Source organism: Gymnodraco acuticeps, unplaced genomic scaffold, assembly GCF_902827175.1.
Source record: "Gymnodraco acuticeps unplaced genomic scaffold, fGymAcu1.1, whole genome shotgun sequence".
NCBI classification, from domain to species: Eukaryota; Metazoa; Chordata; class Actinopteri; order Perciformes; family Bathydraconidae; genus Gymnodraco; species Gymnodraco acuticeps.
This window is the reverse complement of record NW_022992073.1, coordinates 51311-67522: the sequence shown is the minus strand read 5'-3', so window position 1 is coordinate 67522 and position 16212 is coordinate 51311. Positions and strand designations below refer to the sequence as shown.

Here is a 16212-nt window from a genome sequence, read left to right as displayed (position 1 = left end):
GCATTGGTCCTCTGCTGCACTGAAGAGCATAAACATGTTGGAAGTGATTTTCCTGGCGTTGTACTCTCTCTACCATCTGCCATTACGAGGGGGAACAGATACCCTTTTTTGGTGCCAGAAAGCATTCCGGCACATTTCCCACCGAACCTGAACACTGACCCACAATGTCAAACGCACCACAATGTCAAAACGCCATTATTTTTCCTCAAGCGACAGTTTGGCAATAGACCATTCGCAGTAATTACGTTAATGTCTCAAGTGGATGTGGTTACTTTGAGACGCTATTACACAAGAAAATATATAAAAGCTTTCACATTTCAGTAATTTTGATAATGCCATTATCTAAAGCGCTGCAGAGTGAGGCTGAGGTAGTGGTTGGAAACTCCAGCCAAGGATACGAGCGGTTGCCAAGGTTTTGTAACTCTTGATTATGGTATTACTTGAAACCAGAGTTGGTGTATTATGGACAAATGTAACCCCCCCGAGGTACCGGTTCAGTGCCATCTTCTTCAATGAAACATAGTCTGTTATGGTAAGAACGTCTTGGTCAAAGTGATGAAGTTTTTTTTGTAGGATGATATGGAAGTTAGCATTGCATAGGCTTTCCATTGGATTTTGAAACTTTTCAGAAAATAAGCTCTGTGGCCACAAATGTTATTATACACCAAACAAATGATCGCGATCCTATGACTTCAGGTCAACACCGCTGAGCTAAAGTCTGCTGTTTGGTGAGATGACATTTAGTAGTCTAATTTAGCCACTTGTTAGCAATTGTCATTCGAAAACATTCAGACATTCACGAAAGCCTTCCGTAAGTTTGTGTTAATCGCAGACATTATTTAGGGAATCTGAACAAAAGCTAATACAAAAAACCATTGACTTCATGGCAAAAGAGTCCGGAAGTGCTAAAATGCTAACACTTTTCTGGATTCAGGACTCATTCCTGCACTAATCTAATGCGACAACAGCAAACAACCTATCTGAAGTACAAGAATGGAAAATCCCATCAAGAAGGGATACTTGTCTCATTTACTTTGTAACAATTAAGCTGCCTTTAAATTATTGTTGAAAACACCCTCTACTGTACTTGGCGTGGCATGCAGGGTTTCCCACACATAGACTTTACTTGGGCGGGCTGCTCAGGTATGTTAACGTCCGCCAAAGTATATTCCGCGACCCATTTAGGCTAGGGCTGCTCAATTAAATCGTATTTTAATCGCAATTACGATTTTGGCTTACAACGATCATGAAAACAACATAATCAAAATAAAACTATTATTTGTTTTTATTGGTTTTTCAGTTGAATTATACTTAAAGTTCAGGGTAATCAACTGTTCAAAACATACTGTTCAAAAAATGTTTTTCAATAAATGGATGTTTTCAATGTAAATGGATAATCGTTTTTAATAATCGTGATATCAATTATTGACCCAAATAATCGAGATTATGATTTTTGCCATAATCGAGCAGTCATAATTTAGGTTTGAATTTTTTTTATCCGTCCGCGAGCATGACGCCATCCGTGAGCATGACGCCATCCGCGAGCATGACGCCATCCGCGAGCATGACGCCATCCGCGAGCATGACGCCATCCGCGAGCATGACGCCATCCGCGAGCATGACGCCATCCGCGAGCATGACGCCATCCGCGAGCATGACGCCATCCGCGAGCATGACGCCATCCGCGATCGATTAACTAGTGGACAACGGCCCATCCTTTAAATGTTTGCTCCGCTGTCACGTGGAGGATCTGCTTCATGCGCTCCGCAGTAACCCCGCTGCGAGGCTCCGGCGAACAGTTCATGAGCTCCACTAGCACCCGCCCCCCCCCGTTCTCGACAACCGCCACAAGTATATTTCTGATCTGTGGGAAAAACTGGCATGTAGCTTAACATTTCCAATGAGAACTGACCAATGTTCGAAATATTTTAACTTTGATTGTCGAAACCATTGAGTTAACAACTCTATGGGACAGACAACAATTAGAACAAAGGCCTATCGTGTTGAATCAGCTAAATATAAGTCAGCAGCTCAACTATTAGGTAATTCACTTACAATAACAATCTTTATGGGCTCCATTGTTCAATATGTCCAAATGTCTCCAACTTCATTTCCTTTTGCCACGTCTGCGGTTTGTAAATAAACGTTGTCCCAAGCTCTTCCCTTGCAAAGCATTTCCACTTAAATATCCTATTAAAAGGGGCTCCACTTACAACCATACAGAGTGGTTCAACAAACGCTGATGAGTTTATTACCGAAAACCTACAGAGTTGAATTGGCATTTTGTTTTGCCCCAGTCTCTTCTAGAATATTGCCAGTAAAGACCTATAAATATCAGATTTTAAAGATGCAACGTCTCTTTTTCCATTCAACCGTTCACATACTGACACAATGTGACCTGTGGCGTTGGTCGCCTCGCACACCAAGTAAGAGATACAACCAGAAACTATGGGATTGACTTTGTTCCACATGCTGGTGCACTAAACCTGCCGTGATCATGGCAACAAGCTGACTTGTACCCAATTGGTCAAAGCTTGTGATCATCCGTCATGAACAGTCGATTACATTTCTCTATTTCTTTATAGTACTGCCATAAAAAGGGAATGCAAACACTGCAGTCTTTTAAATCAGATCAAGTGATACTCATTGGTTGTTATTCATGAATCTTCTCTGTTGAGTTTTTACTGTGGCCTTGGCGCAGATAGTTAGGATTTCCTAGCCAAGCTGAAAGACTACAAACTACCAAATATCAGGTTAAATCTCTGCTACAGCTGCTGTGTTTCCTACCAACTATAAAGACTTCAACTTCAAATTACCTTTCAATATGTAGGTGAAACATAAAGAGAATGTGCTCTACTCTTCATCTTAAATATCTTAGATCTCTTCGAATGCCTTAAGAGCAGAATCCCATGAATTAATAAGTTAATTTCTTGTTTTCAATCTTTTATTATGCTATTCCATTCCTTCTTCTAGGTGTAATATCAAATGTTAGCGTGGCTAGAACATCAAAACATCAAAATATGAGCATGAAGAGAAATTTAGGGGACATTTTGGTATTTAAATATCCACTTTGAGTCCTAAAGAAATACCATTTATAACAAGCCTTCCCACTATGAGGTGTTATCAGAAGGCTCTTACCAAAATGTGATTAAAATGTCAACGCTTGATTATCTTTTTAAAGAAAAACGGACCCCACCATCAAGAAGACAAACTGACTCAGTGAAAGCATTACGTTTGACCCTCAAATGACCTTGTTTCTGAATCTCAGAGCACGAGGACAAGACACCTTCAGCCAGACTTCAGTGGAGTACAAGATGTGGTCAGGTCCAGGCTGTACATCATCCAGAGTACTCCACGGTGTGATCCACTCAGCTCTTCATTGTTATCAACAAAGACTCCTGCTCAGGGGAGAAGTGGTGCATGACAGCTTTCCATCACGACTTACAGCCAGGATGCTAACACACTCTGACCTGACGCCAACAAAACAAGTTGCTCTGAATGTGGAGCCATGACAGAATCGATCAGACCAGCTTCCTTAAAGCATCGGGCAGGTAGTGGAGTGAAGGATCATGGTATTGATCAGGTCTACTTGAGAGGGTGGGGTAGAAAGTGAGGTCGTCCCACCAAGAGACCAACAGCACAACTCTGCCTTGCACATTCTCCAAAGACACACACACACACACACACACACACACACACACACACACACACACACACACACACACACACACACACACACACGTGCAAACACACAACAGCAGTATGCTACGCTAGCTTTGATAGCATCTGCGTGTGGAAATGTGGAAACCTTACAGAAAATAGACAGAGGATGCTCCTTGAAAACGATGCAACTCCGACGAAAGCATCCATCTTCTCACACACTCACACACACACACACACACACACGATGTGATTGCATATACGCACGCCGACTCGCGGTGAGGCTAAGAGTGGGAGAATGTGAGGCGGGCAGCAAGCGCAGCGTGTGCAGCTAGCTTGTGGTGCTAAAATGGTAGATCCCATATTTCTCCCCCATGCAATCTGCCACCAGCAACCGTGAAGGCAAAACAGGAAGAAGACGAGCGGAGATGCAGGAAGAGAGGAAGACATTTCCTACGCCTGCTCTCCCTCTCATAGAAACACACAGATAAAGAAGATAGAAACGCAGAGGAGGCGGGAGGATGTTGGTGGTACTTACATGAGGACTCTGTGCCGAACATGGCTGGGCCGGGAGCTGTGATGGAGAGAGGAGGAGGAGGAGGAGGAGGAGGAGGAGGAGGAGGAGGAGGAGGAGGAGGAGGAGGAGGAGGAGGAGGAGGAAAGGGGGGGGTGAGTGAGAGAGAGGGGGGAGGTTGATGAGCAGGCAGCTACACAGCGGGGGTCATCAAAGCAACACAATGCAGCCAGGCGGCCGTCGCTGCCTCCCCAAACGTCCAGATGCCCCAACGCCACTATCCGTTGCGGCTTCAGAATCTCCACTCCACACACACACACACACTCACACACACACACACACTCACACGCTCACACGCTAAGATAGTCCAAAAAACAGGAGGCCTTGTGGAGGATTACAAATAAAAACAAGCAGAAATCCTTCACAGACTGTGGTGAAGTCCAGACGCTGAGATGTAGCTATAGCTATCTCTTCTCTTTCTGCAGTGTGTATCCTCCTCCTCATCCTCTCCACTCCGTCACTCTCTCACTCCTCATTCCACTGTAGTGTTTACTAATGGAGAGACAGAAAATGGTGAGAGAGAGAGAAAGAGAGAGAGAGTGGGGGAGGCTTTCTGGGGGAGAAGGGGGATAGAAAGGGAAGGGGGTGAAAAACTCAGAAATCTGGTGAGGAGCTGCGATAGCTGCAGCCGCTGTAAGACAATGGCTATGCAAACAGAGAGTGACGTCAGAACAGGGGGGGAGAGAGAGCTGTAAAAAGACTGATGGACTACTGCTGGCAGATGGAGGGAGAGGGGGGGGAGGCAAGGAGGGAGAGGGGGGAGAGTCGAGAGGAAACAGGACAGGGAAGATCGAGAAATAGAAGTGCAGGAGTCGAAGAGGGGGAATGGAAATGGAAGGGCATTAGGGAAAAAGGTAAATAAAGGAATAAGGAAGGAAGGAAAGGAAAGGGAAAAGGGAAAGGGGAAAGGGGGAGGATAAGATGTTATAGAGGGGGAGACGGATAAAGAGATACAGGGGGGGAGGAGGAAGGCAGCTGGGGCTGAGGGGGAACAGGAGAAACAGAGCGGGAAGCAGGCCAATCAAAACGGTTTGTCTACTTTGGAGGCAAAAAAAGCCAACCGATTCTGGGGGTGGGGGGGGGGGGTCTGTCATCTCGACAAATTGAAAAGAGTACGGGACATTGCTGTGTGTTTACCTACAGTTAATAACACACACACACACACACACACACACACACACACACACACACACACACACACACACACACACACACACACACACACACACACACACACACACACACACACACACACACACACACACACACACACAGCACACACACACACACCACACACACACACACCACACACACAACACACACACACACACACACACACACACACACACACACACACACACACAGCTAAGCAAAATGTTCTGTTGTTGTAATCACAACATCATCCATCAAACCGGCATAAACACAACCTGTGTAACCCTTTGTTCAATTTTTTTTTTTTAAATCAAGTCACAGGTGTCGTATTATATCATATCTTATTTTTGTTGTTTTCATTTTCGTTGAACAGATAACCAAAGCGAACATAATTAAAAAGCATTTGATTTAAATGGATAAACAAAACCACGACTGAGACATTCAAATCTTTCAAAACCACACGCCTCGGCAAAATGCATCGCATGTACCGAGATGTATTTAAATAGGTTTCCAACCACGTGAGTGATTGAGCATTTATTTAGTATCTGCACGCTCTGGTACCTGCTGTTTCTAAATCAGGACTGATAATAGGACCCCTCCCACAGAATACAAATCATATCTACCAAAAGACAAATAAAGCTGAAAGTCCAGCTGATTAAAGTGGAAACAAAGCAGAGATGTGACATTTCAAATTAATATATTTTTGGGCGATTTTGCAATAAGCTGCATTGCATCATATGTTTGTTTTTTCAACATCAACTGGAAGTTAAACACTTATGGTGCCGTCATTCACCTCCTTGAAATGCATGAATATGGTGCACTTTGTGAGTTAAATAAAGAGGTTACATATGGAAATGGTGTGCTCTTGTAAATCATTTCTGGTTACACACACACACACACACACACACATACATACCATGTATACATCACTTCAGGGGACATTACATTGACTTACATGCATTTCCTGGAGACTTATCCTAACCTAAACCATAACCAACACATGCCTAACCCTAACGGCCCGTCCACACAGCGGCGTGCGTTGAAGCTTCCAACGCTTCTGCCCATTCACTTTGAATGGGGTGACGTCACTTTTAGCCGAACTGCATTTTGGGAAGCGACGTGGAGCGTTGCTCCCGTCAAAAGTTGAGCAATGTTCAACTTTTGACGCCTCGACGGAGGCGTCAGCCAATGAAATCCCATCCATCCATCTTCTCCCGCTTATCCGTGGTCGGGTCGCGGGGGTAGCAGTTCCAGCAGAGAGCCCCAAACTTTCTTTTCCCTGGCGACATCAACCAGCTCTGACTGGGGGATCCCAAGGCGCTCCCAGGCCAGCGAAGAGATATATCCCTCCACCTGGTCCTAGGTCTACCCCTTGGTCTCTTCCCAGCTGGACGTGCCTGGAAACACCTCCCTAGGGAGGCGCCCAGGTGGCATCCTAACTAGGTGCCCGAACCACCTCAACTGGCTCAATGAAATCTGGCCCAATGAAATCCCGTTTATGCAAATCTGCCAGTACAAGCACTAGCCAATCAAACCGCGTGTATGCTGGGAGAGACTACGCAGGTCATTTCCTCATATTCAAAAAAATGGAGGGAACATTTATTATAGCGGTAGAGAATCACCCGGTGCTGTATGATCAGTCTCTGTTCATCTACCGGGATACAAACCGGAGGAACCAGGCATGGAGGGAGGTGGCAGAGACAGTGGGTGAATCTGGTAGGTTTTCGCCTGTTTGGGGATTTTATATCCAGTTTACTTCGTTTTAACATTGCTATTGCTTTGTATGTCGGGGGCAGGAGATTCATGTGATTGGTTGTTGGTCGCGTTGCTCGCAAAAAATCCCCAAGCTTCAGATACGCCCACCTCCAAGCGTCAACGCACGCTGCTGTGTGGACGCTCCGTAACCCTAACCCTAACCCTAACCCTAAACCTAACCATGTCTTCACCCTAAAAGTAATGATTCCCCTCATGGCGACCTCCAATTTGTCCCCATAAGGAAGGCGAGTCCCCACAAGTGACTGTGTAAACAGATTTAGGTCCCCACAAGTATAGTAATGCTAGGACACAAACACACACACACACACACACAAAACGCTTTGACTTAATGACACAGCAAAAACAGCAAGCCAGTTCATTGCTGAGAAGTGTTGAAAAAAATGCTGGTTAATATGAAATGAACTGGACGGACACATAAGACTACGGTGGGTCACACCTGTGTGTGTGCTCGGGCAGGGCCTCGCCGTGTCCGGCCGCCCCAACCAGGAAACAACACCAGCCAGCCAGCTCACACTGTCTGCTCCAGCAGCGAGACGCGCAACGTCCCGCCAACACGGCACCCAGAGCCCACGCAGTAATTTTGTTATTACTGGTGTCAGTTTGCTAACTAACGCCATTGTAACACATAATCACGGATGTTCCGCTGTAACGGTGGTTGACTAATCAGAACAGAGTGGGCGAGCTGACCAATCAGAGCACACTGGGCTCACAGGTGGGGGGGGGCAGGAGCTCCAACAAGCCGTGTAGGACAGAGAGTGAATACTCATACTATACAGAGATGCTGTGAGAAACCAATGTGAGTTTGGAACATTGAACAATGTGAATCTATTCTAGTAGACCTCAACAATGGAATTATGATCAGTAGAAATGGCCATGACATGGGACCTTTAAATGGACAGAAACAATTAAGGGGTTTGAAATTGTAAATCTACTATCCTTCACAAATCATGGTTTGTCACAAGGCTGCTTTATTCAAGACATGTGAACCCTTTTCTGAGCATTACATCTAAATGAATGAAGTGAGGCTGCCTTTTTCACGATGCATGGATACCCCGATGTGCATGTAGCGAACACGCTGCACGTGATTAGTCTCATTATTTATGCATTCTGTGAAACTTGAATGAAGTATGAAGCCTTTAAATGTAGTAAAGTGCACCCAGAAGCAGTGAGTGTGCAGCAGTGATGGACATGTTGGACGTACAGCAGCCTGCTAACCTAAAGAGACGGGAGGTCAGCTGTGAATGGGGTGAAGCTAGCTAGCATATGGATTAGCATCGCGGCTGAATAGAGGAGTGTGTACCGACGGAGGCCTCGGTTCTTTTGTGTCTCACACCCTCCTCCTCCTCCTCCACTAACGTCTTTGTCCTTCAGGCAGGAGGCCCCCTCTCTACTCCTGCTGCACTGCAAAAAATGGGTAGTCTTGTAGAATTATTCAAATATATACTTTGGGATGTCCCAACCAAGATTTGTGTTATGTCCTGATCTCAATTAGAGTCGTTTAATATTGGTAATGTGCTAATAAGGATATGGTGATAATATGTGACATATTGAAATAAAAAATGTGGCTTGTTTACTAGACCAGCATATTTTCCACGAGGTTCCTTGATCAAAGTTACTGGTTAAAACTATTTATCCTGAATACAGTGGTGCAGGACTGAGTCCTAAAACTCAGATTTTTTTGGTATTTTACCACTTCTAATTCCCTCGTCTCAAAACACCTTTTCAACATGTTTTTAGTTAGAAGCCACACTTACTAAAGAGATGTTATCATGTTGTTCTACGACAGAAATAAGGTCAGTTAACACCCACTGGTGAATGTACAACGTTTCTATGTGCCATGCAGTAACAGGGTATATGCAGGAATCCTGAAGTCTAATGTAAGACCTTTTTTAAGACCCTTTCCATACATTTTAAGACCTCATCGCCACTTGGAGTTCTAACCGGTTACCTTGGCGACACACTTTACCTCACATTGACTATATACAGTATTGATTGTCCTTCCTCCTTATCTTCCAACCATTTGGACGCAGACTTGCATTTCCCCATAACGATGTTGTTTAGCAACCGGCGTAAACGGACCTTCGCGCTATCAAGCAGTGAGCGTGCGATGTCCTGTTCAGATGACGTCACATCCAACGGGATGCCATCAATAAACTACACAGAATCACACTACACACCTACGCAATGATTACATTCAGGCAGACTGTAGAATACAACCTCTTTGGACAATTTATATACTTATTGAAAACAAGCTACAACATGTAATATCTTGGAAAATGCCGTTTATTACTTTTTAATAGCCTTCATCGTCGCTAAATTGATTTATCAACTTTATCAACGGGCACCCTGAGTAATGCGAGTAGTTCATTTTTTGCCTAACTTTTGCTTTTTAGTTCTTGCGATTGCATTAATGCCAACATTTCTTTTGTCACAGATCTTTCTTTTCTGCAATATTCCCATGTCCAATTGAAAATTCCTATTGCCTTTGGTCGAGGAAGCCCTTAAGATGCTCACTTCCGTGTTGGCCTACACAAATGAATCATCGCTGCACCACATTATTATTAATATAATATAAATGGAAGATTTACTGGGACAAGATAACTTCTGAAATCCCTGGAATGGTCGGATAGAGGAATGATATCTCACTTTGTTTCAGTAGTGGGATGTACAGAAACACTCACTATTGAACATTGGTTTCACACAGTTGATGGTCTTACCTTAGAGATCATCTTAAAGGCGGGGTAGGTAATTCACTTCAGAAACACTTTTTGTTAAAAAAGAAAAAATATCATCTGTGGAAGCCGTGGCGCTGTAAAAAGCACGACCAATCATCTGAGCCGGCCCGGCTAAAGTAACTGGATGGCCTACCTGCCTGTCAGCCTTCCATCTGTGCACAAACTTATCTCGTGCCCTCATTGGTCATGTGCGCGTTCATGTGTGTTGGAGGAGGGGCTCTGTAAGGAAGTCTGAAGGAAGCTGCGTACTTTCAAATTCTAGCGCACTCGAGCTGGTTTCTCCATTCTTACCTACCCTACCTTTAACCAAACACAGACAAATTACTTAGTAAGAAGCTGTTGGCTGAATGTTTTGAACACTCGTAGAAAAAGTGCATCTGAATTTGAAACTAGTGTGACTGTCTCCTCCAGCTGTCAGTCTGTACGATTTCAAGACAGAAGAAGACTTGTGAAGATGACTGTTCTTTGCAGTGCACTGCCTCCATCCTCAGAGAACACGTCTCCTGGGGTCATGTTAATTACACGGGGGGGATCTCTCTCAAACACTCTTGAGAGACGAGGAGGGGGAGAGCTGGGATCTGTGCGATTCACTGCCATCTCTAATCTCATTCAGTGTGAGCAGCTCTCACGTCAGCTTTTCACAAATCCTGCCACTCATTGGCACTGGGAAGATCTGAATGTGGATCAGACAACTCAAGATGGAGGGATATGGTACTGATGAGATAATCAGGAGTGTTACAGCCGCTGCCTTCCTGGGACTGTTAACTCTGTGTGTGTGTACATGAGCTGCGCAGTTCTCCTGATGCAATTGGCCGTCCCGCCCTCGCAACGTCCGAAACAGTGATTGGAGTGACGTCATCCAATTCCCGCCCGCTTCCGGAACGTCATCCGGGGGAGGAGTACAAAGGACGGGGACGAAGATCATTCTGGAGGCTCTGTGTTGTGAGACAGACGCCTCTAGCCTCTTGTTGTGTTTACTCATTGTGCTCGTTAACACTCTGAATCACCTGTGTTTAATATACTCAGTGCATGACATTAAGGATTTTGGGAGATGGCCCTGTGGGCCATCTAAGCTAATTTACAGATGGCCCTGAGCCCAATAGAGATTGCCAAGAAAAATGTGCGCGGACGAAATGACGCACGAAGGGTTTGGGGGGCCTCCCCCTAGAACATTTATGGCGCGTTTCCACTGCAGGCCTCGCTCGGCCTCGCTCGGTTTGGTTAGGCCTTATTAGGCCCGGCTCACTTCAATGCTGCGTTTCCATTACAGTTTAGGAACTGGGGCAGTTACTATAGTAACGCAGTGTAGGCGGAGCCGTGACGTCATTTTCAATGAGAGCCCCAGAAAAACAACACAGCCGTTAGCTCTTAGCACTCAGAGCTCACAGCTCTTCATATCTGTTCAGAAACTTGACAAAAGTTAAACAAGTACAAACCACAGACTGCCTGTGTCATGGCGAATACAGTCGCTGGTTTATTTATGTCTGTATAGGCCGTTGTTGTGAGTGTGGACGGTCGGAGCATATATAACGTTAGCTTAGCCAAGCTACATTTAGAAAACACGCATTTTAAAAGGGTTTTTCGCCTGCCGTCTGTCTGCAGACTTGTCAAAGCATTAATTCATGGTTTTTACTAACCGGTATCAGTATGTTGTTACTTCGGCATCATTTAGAAACGTGTATTACAATTAATTCACGGTCAAATATGTTCATCGTGTTGTAGTTGTAGCCCCCTTATCAGCGATTCTCTCTCTAGTTTAGCATACTCAGCCCGACTCAGCCTGGTCGTTCCTGGCCCTAGAACCACGATTTAGCCAGAAAAAAGGTGATAAAATAGCCCCGGGCCAAAACTAGGCCAAGTGGAAACCCAACCAAAAACGGGCCCGCAAGTTGTTGGTGAAGACACTTTCCATCTGATGAAGGCAAATGCCTTCCCAGATGTAAAAAAGTAGAAAACATTACATTCAGTTATAACTGCCAAAACAAACATTATTTACACTATTATGGCACCTGTTAAAAAAAATGTGTAATGTTATCTACTGTAAGTTGGTCGAACGAATGCCTCCTCATCCGGAAGCTGACCGAGCAGACCCGAGCAGCAGTCGAGAGGAGCCGAGCTCATCCGCGAACCACACAAAATGGCGACGTCAGAGTTCCCGTTAGCCGGCAAATCTAAATCTCTTCGGTCAAAATGTCCGGTCAAAATAATTTCCCTTTAGCGCAATACCGCTTCAGTTCAGACAGACAAGAAGAGTATGTGACAGACAAGAAGAGTATGTGACAGACAAGAAGAGTCAATTCTAATGTCTAACACTTCATGTGAAGAAAGAGATGTCCTGTATGGGTTGATTGTGCGTTGATCTGTTGGTAATGCCTCGGGGTTCCGGTGGGCATGTAAACAAATGCATAATGCTGTGCTATACTTTGTGGCCTCACACAGTTGCATAGCGACACTTATTGTTTAGGTGTCTTTTAATAAACAGGTAGTCATATCATTAGCTAGAACTAGCTGGATCTGATCGATATGGACATAAACGCGAGTGAAGTCTAATCTGACGGGAGAGAGAGATCAGCTGCTGCTGACGAGTCGACACGCAGCTCTGCATAATCACATGCAGCGGTGAGCGGACAAAACACACACTTCAGGTTAGAATATCACACGTAGCTATTTTAATTACCTCTCAAACTACCTAAACTAGTTATAGATATGTTTAGTTTCACTGTCGGGTCACTCATTACTGGATCCGCGAGCTGCATGATACTGGCATAATAGATTGCCCGATCGGGCAACCAGCAGGTGAGGCTTCATTGCCCGAGCTAAATACTAGATGGCCCCGGGCCATCGGGCAGTCCTTAATGTCGAGCCCTGGTATACTGCTTAGCAGTGTGTACTTAGTGTTGTGTGATTAGTATACTGTTTAGCAGTGTGTGTTTAGTATTGTGTGTTTAGTATACTGTTTAGCAGTATACTGTTTAGCAGTGTGTGTTTAGTATTGTGTGTTTAGTGAAGTATGTTAGCTCAAGTATGTTAGCTTAGACCCAGGTTAGCGTAGCGCCTGTTGATCCGCAGCAGCTGTGTTTTTGTGCAGCCTTTTCATTTACATGTACCACATTAACGTGAGGTTTTGTTTTCCCTTTTATTTTTACTCTGTATGATCTGCCAAACTCCCTTTTGGAGTCCTCCTTTGTTTGTTCTATAGTTAAGCCGGCGCCGTTGGCCCTTTTGTCTATTTCAGGCTGTTTGTCTGCCATTATGTTTTACACTGGGTTATAATAAAGCCACTTATAATTATTACCAATTCCACTCTGGTTGTGTTGCTTCCCTTTGGTTCCCCTAGCCCAGTAGGGAACGTAACAAGGAGCTTTTTACAAAATTACCAATGTCCGAATTAGGTTTACCACCTGGTTTTTAATTACTAGCAACTGGATCAACACAAGGAAAGGTTTACCAAAATGTGTTACTCTATTTGAGTTGCCTGTCAGAGCGTCTTCTGCCAAAACATTCAGTGTTAGGGTTAGGGTAACCCTGAGGAAACTAGGGCTGTCCCGAATACCATTTTTCGGGCTCCGGATATTCGGTAGTAATCAGCAGCGAATATTCGGCCCGCAATATATGGCTTCCTATTTTGTATGGTCATGCTTTTATTTTGAAGGAGAGTTAGCGCTGTTGACAGGAAGTTGTTGTTGCTATGGAAACAACGTGACGGTGATTAACGGAGAAAAAGTAATATCTACATTATAAAGACGGAGAAAGTAAACGAACATGTTTATGGTTAAGTGTTAGCACCCCTCGCAGAGGCATAAGCTCTTACGTTGATATTGGAGTTTTCAATAAATTCAATGTTGAAAAAAAAGAATATCCGAATAACGAAATTGAAACCCGAATAGTACTCCAACGAACGAATACTCGGGTACAGCCCTAGAGGAAACATAGTAACAAGCTTTGTACCCAACGGTTCGAGACACTTCATTTCATTCATAAATGTCAAGCCTGAATAAGCTCACACTCAAAGCATTTTTACGATATGAACTGAACAAACTAACTGGACATCTGGCAGTATCGTGCTTCCCAATTCATTCAGTGTTCAGAAGTGTCACAATGCCGGACCAACACACACTTTTCACGGTTATTTTGTTGACAGAGGAATCAAGAATATTGCATTAACGTCACTCAACATGACTTGTTCACTTACAGATTTGGTTTTGGTTCCAAAATCCAAAAATTAGTTAGCATTTTTGTACTTCAAAGTTCCCTCGTATCAAATTCAAAAGGTTTTTTTAATGAGATTTTTGACAGATGCTTGAATAAGATCTGTGTTACCATTTCAAGTTTGGTTCTATGAAATAAATCACATCAGTAAATACGCTGTTGAATGTCCAAAGCGTCTTAAAAATGTCGATGCTAACAAGTGGCCAAATGAGAAATACTAAACTTCATCACATCAAACATTAGCCTTCTTTAGCTTAGCCGTGGAGAAATTAAAGCCTGATATACTTTGTTAATAGCATTGTTAGCCATTTTCTTCAGGCAATTTCATTAATTGGTCCATAAAACAAATGCGAGATTGGTCATGAAAGGCTACAAAACCAAGACAAATCATCTTGCCTCTGACTGACGGTGCAGAGCCGCTCACCGTCAGCCTCTTTCTCTCTAGTCAGAGTGTGTTTGAGTCACACACACTCACACTGATTATTAGGATGCAAACCCATCACAGCGCTGAAACCCAGGTGAACAGGAGGTGCTAATTGGGTCAGTAATGGAACGATGCAGCCGCTCAATGACTGCTTTACTTAATACAGCGCACTTCACCTGCTCTCACTGCATTGATGAGCCATTTATTCCTGCACAATGCACACCTCACCCCACCCCCACTCCCATCGCTAAGTGCCACCCCGACGGAAAAAAAGGAAAAAAAAACATCTCCTCCTGGTTGCTAGGGAACTGAAAAATAAGCGTGAGAGGAGTGTGGCCGTCGTTCGGAAAGAGGAGAAATAAGGAGAAGGATAAAAGGAGGATGACGTAGGAGCTGTAAGAGAAGCTGAGATACTCCTCAACATTTGGTGATAGTAATGAGGTAATGAGGTAGGGCTGCTCGATTATGGCAAAAATCATAATCTCGATTATTTGGGTCAATAATTGATATCACGATTATTAAAAAACGATTATCCATTTACTTTGAAAACATCAATTAATTGGAAACAAAAATGTGTAGTATGTTTTTAACAGTTGATTACCCTGAACTTTAAGTTGAATTCAACTGAATAACCAATAAAACAAATATATAATCTTTTTTTTTTTTTTAAATAAATAATAAAAAATAAAAAAATAATCGTTTTATTTCGATTATGTTGTTTTCATATTCGTTGCAAGCCAAAATCATAATTGCGATTAAAATACGATTAATTGAGCAGCCCTAGGTACGAGCCAAAAAAACAATCACCACAAAGATTCATTATATTCACATTTACTGTCTACCAGCGTCAACGTCTATATTATATCCTGTCCTCTTTAGCATTAATCACAGATACTAGAAATTTGGTACATTTGCCAACTAGGGATGAAATTATATTGAATTTTATAGCAGGTGACGTTAAAAAATATATTTGATTGGGATATTAGTGAATATATTATAATATTCTCAGAAAAGAATCAGGGAAGAAAATTACTTTTGCCCTTAGGCCTTTGTGTTTTGCTCTTCCTAAAAAAAAAATCAAGAGCCCTTTTCAACATTTCCACAGCTTAATAGATTTTAGAAAAATACCAGGATGTCATAATCACGGCTGGTTCCCCCTCAATGCTTCTGTTCGAGTTGAAAAACCACCCAGCCAGAAGCATGTTTGCTGGGGGACAGATTTAGCATTTCACTGGTGGTCATTTCCTGATCTAATGAGGATGAATTTACAGCACTGAAAGCCAGCTGGTGTGAAAACATGGATTGTGTCCACCACATTCACAGAGCAGACATCAGCGGGGACTGGCAGGGCTTTTGATAAGCAGACAATCATCCCCCCTCCCCCGTTTGTCTTTCAGAGGACCCAGACTCCGGCACAAAGGGAAGGTCGGAGAGGCTTTTGATTACCTCCACTGGGTCACAATTCAAACGCAGCAGCATCATTCACATAACTGGGTCAGGAAACGCTGCCACCACCTGGTCAACATGAGGAACTTCTGTAGAGAAGTCCACTGAAGCATGGCCACCCAATGAAATCAAATCAACCACAGTCTACTGGTCTGATACAGAGACATTTAAATATGAATGTCAAGACAATAAACCAAAAAAACCGAAACTAGAAATGTGCTTTAACTTCAATAGAC

The 16212-nt window shown here is 43.7% G+C and overlaps 1 protein-coding gene across 3 annotated transcripts in view; it reads right to left on the bottom strand.

Moving 5' to 3' along the window:
• LOC117537163 (suppressor of tumorigenicity 7 protein homolog) overlaps positions 1-16212 on the bottom strand; it is a gene marked incomplete at its 3' end in the record, with an annotated part of 63898 nt that overhangs the window by 34962 nt on the left and 12724 nt on the right. Inside the window, 1 exon segment of one of the 3 annotated variants that reach the window (XM_034202303.1) lies at positions 4199-4726. In XM_034202303.1, coding sequence (XP_034058194.1) covers positions 4199-4220 — 22 coding nt within the window. 3 annotated transcript variants of the gene reach the window in all.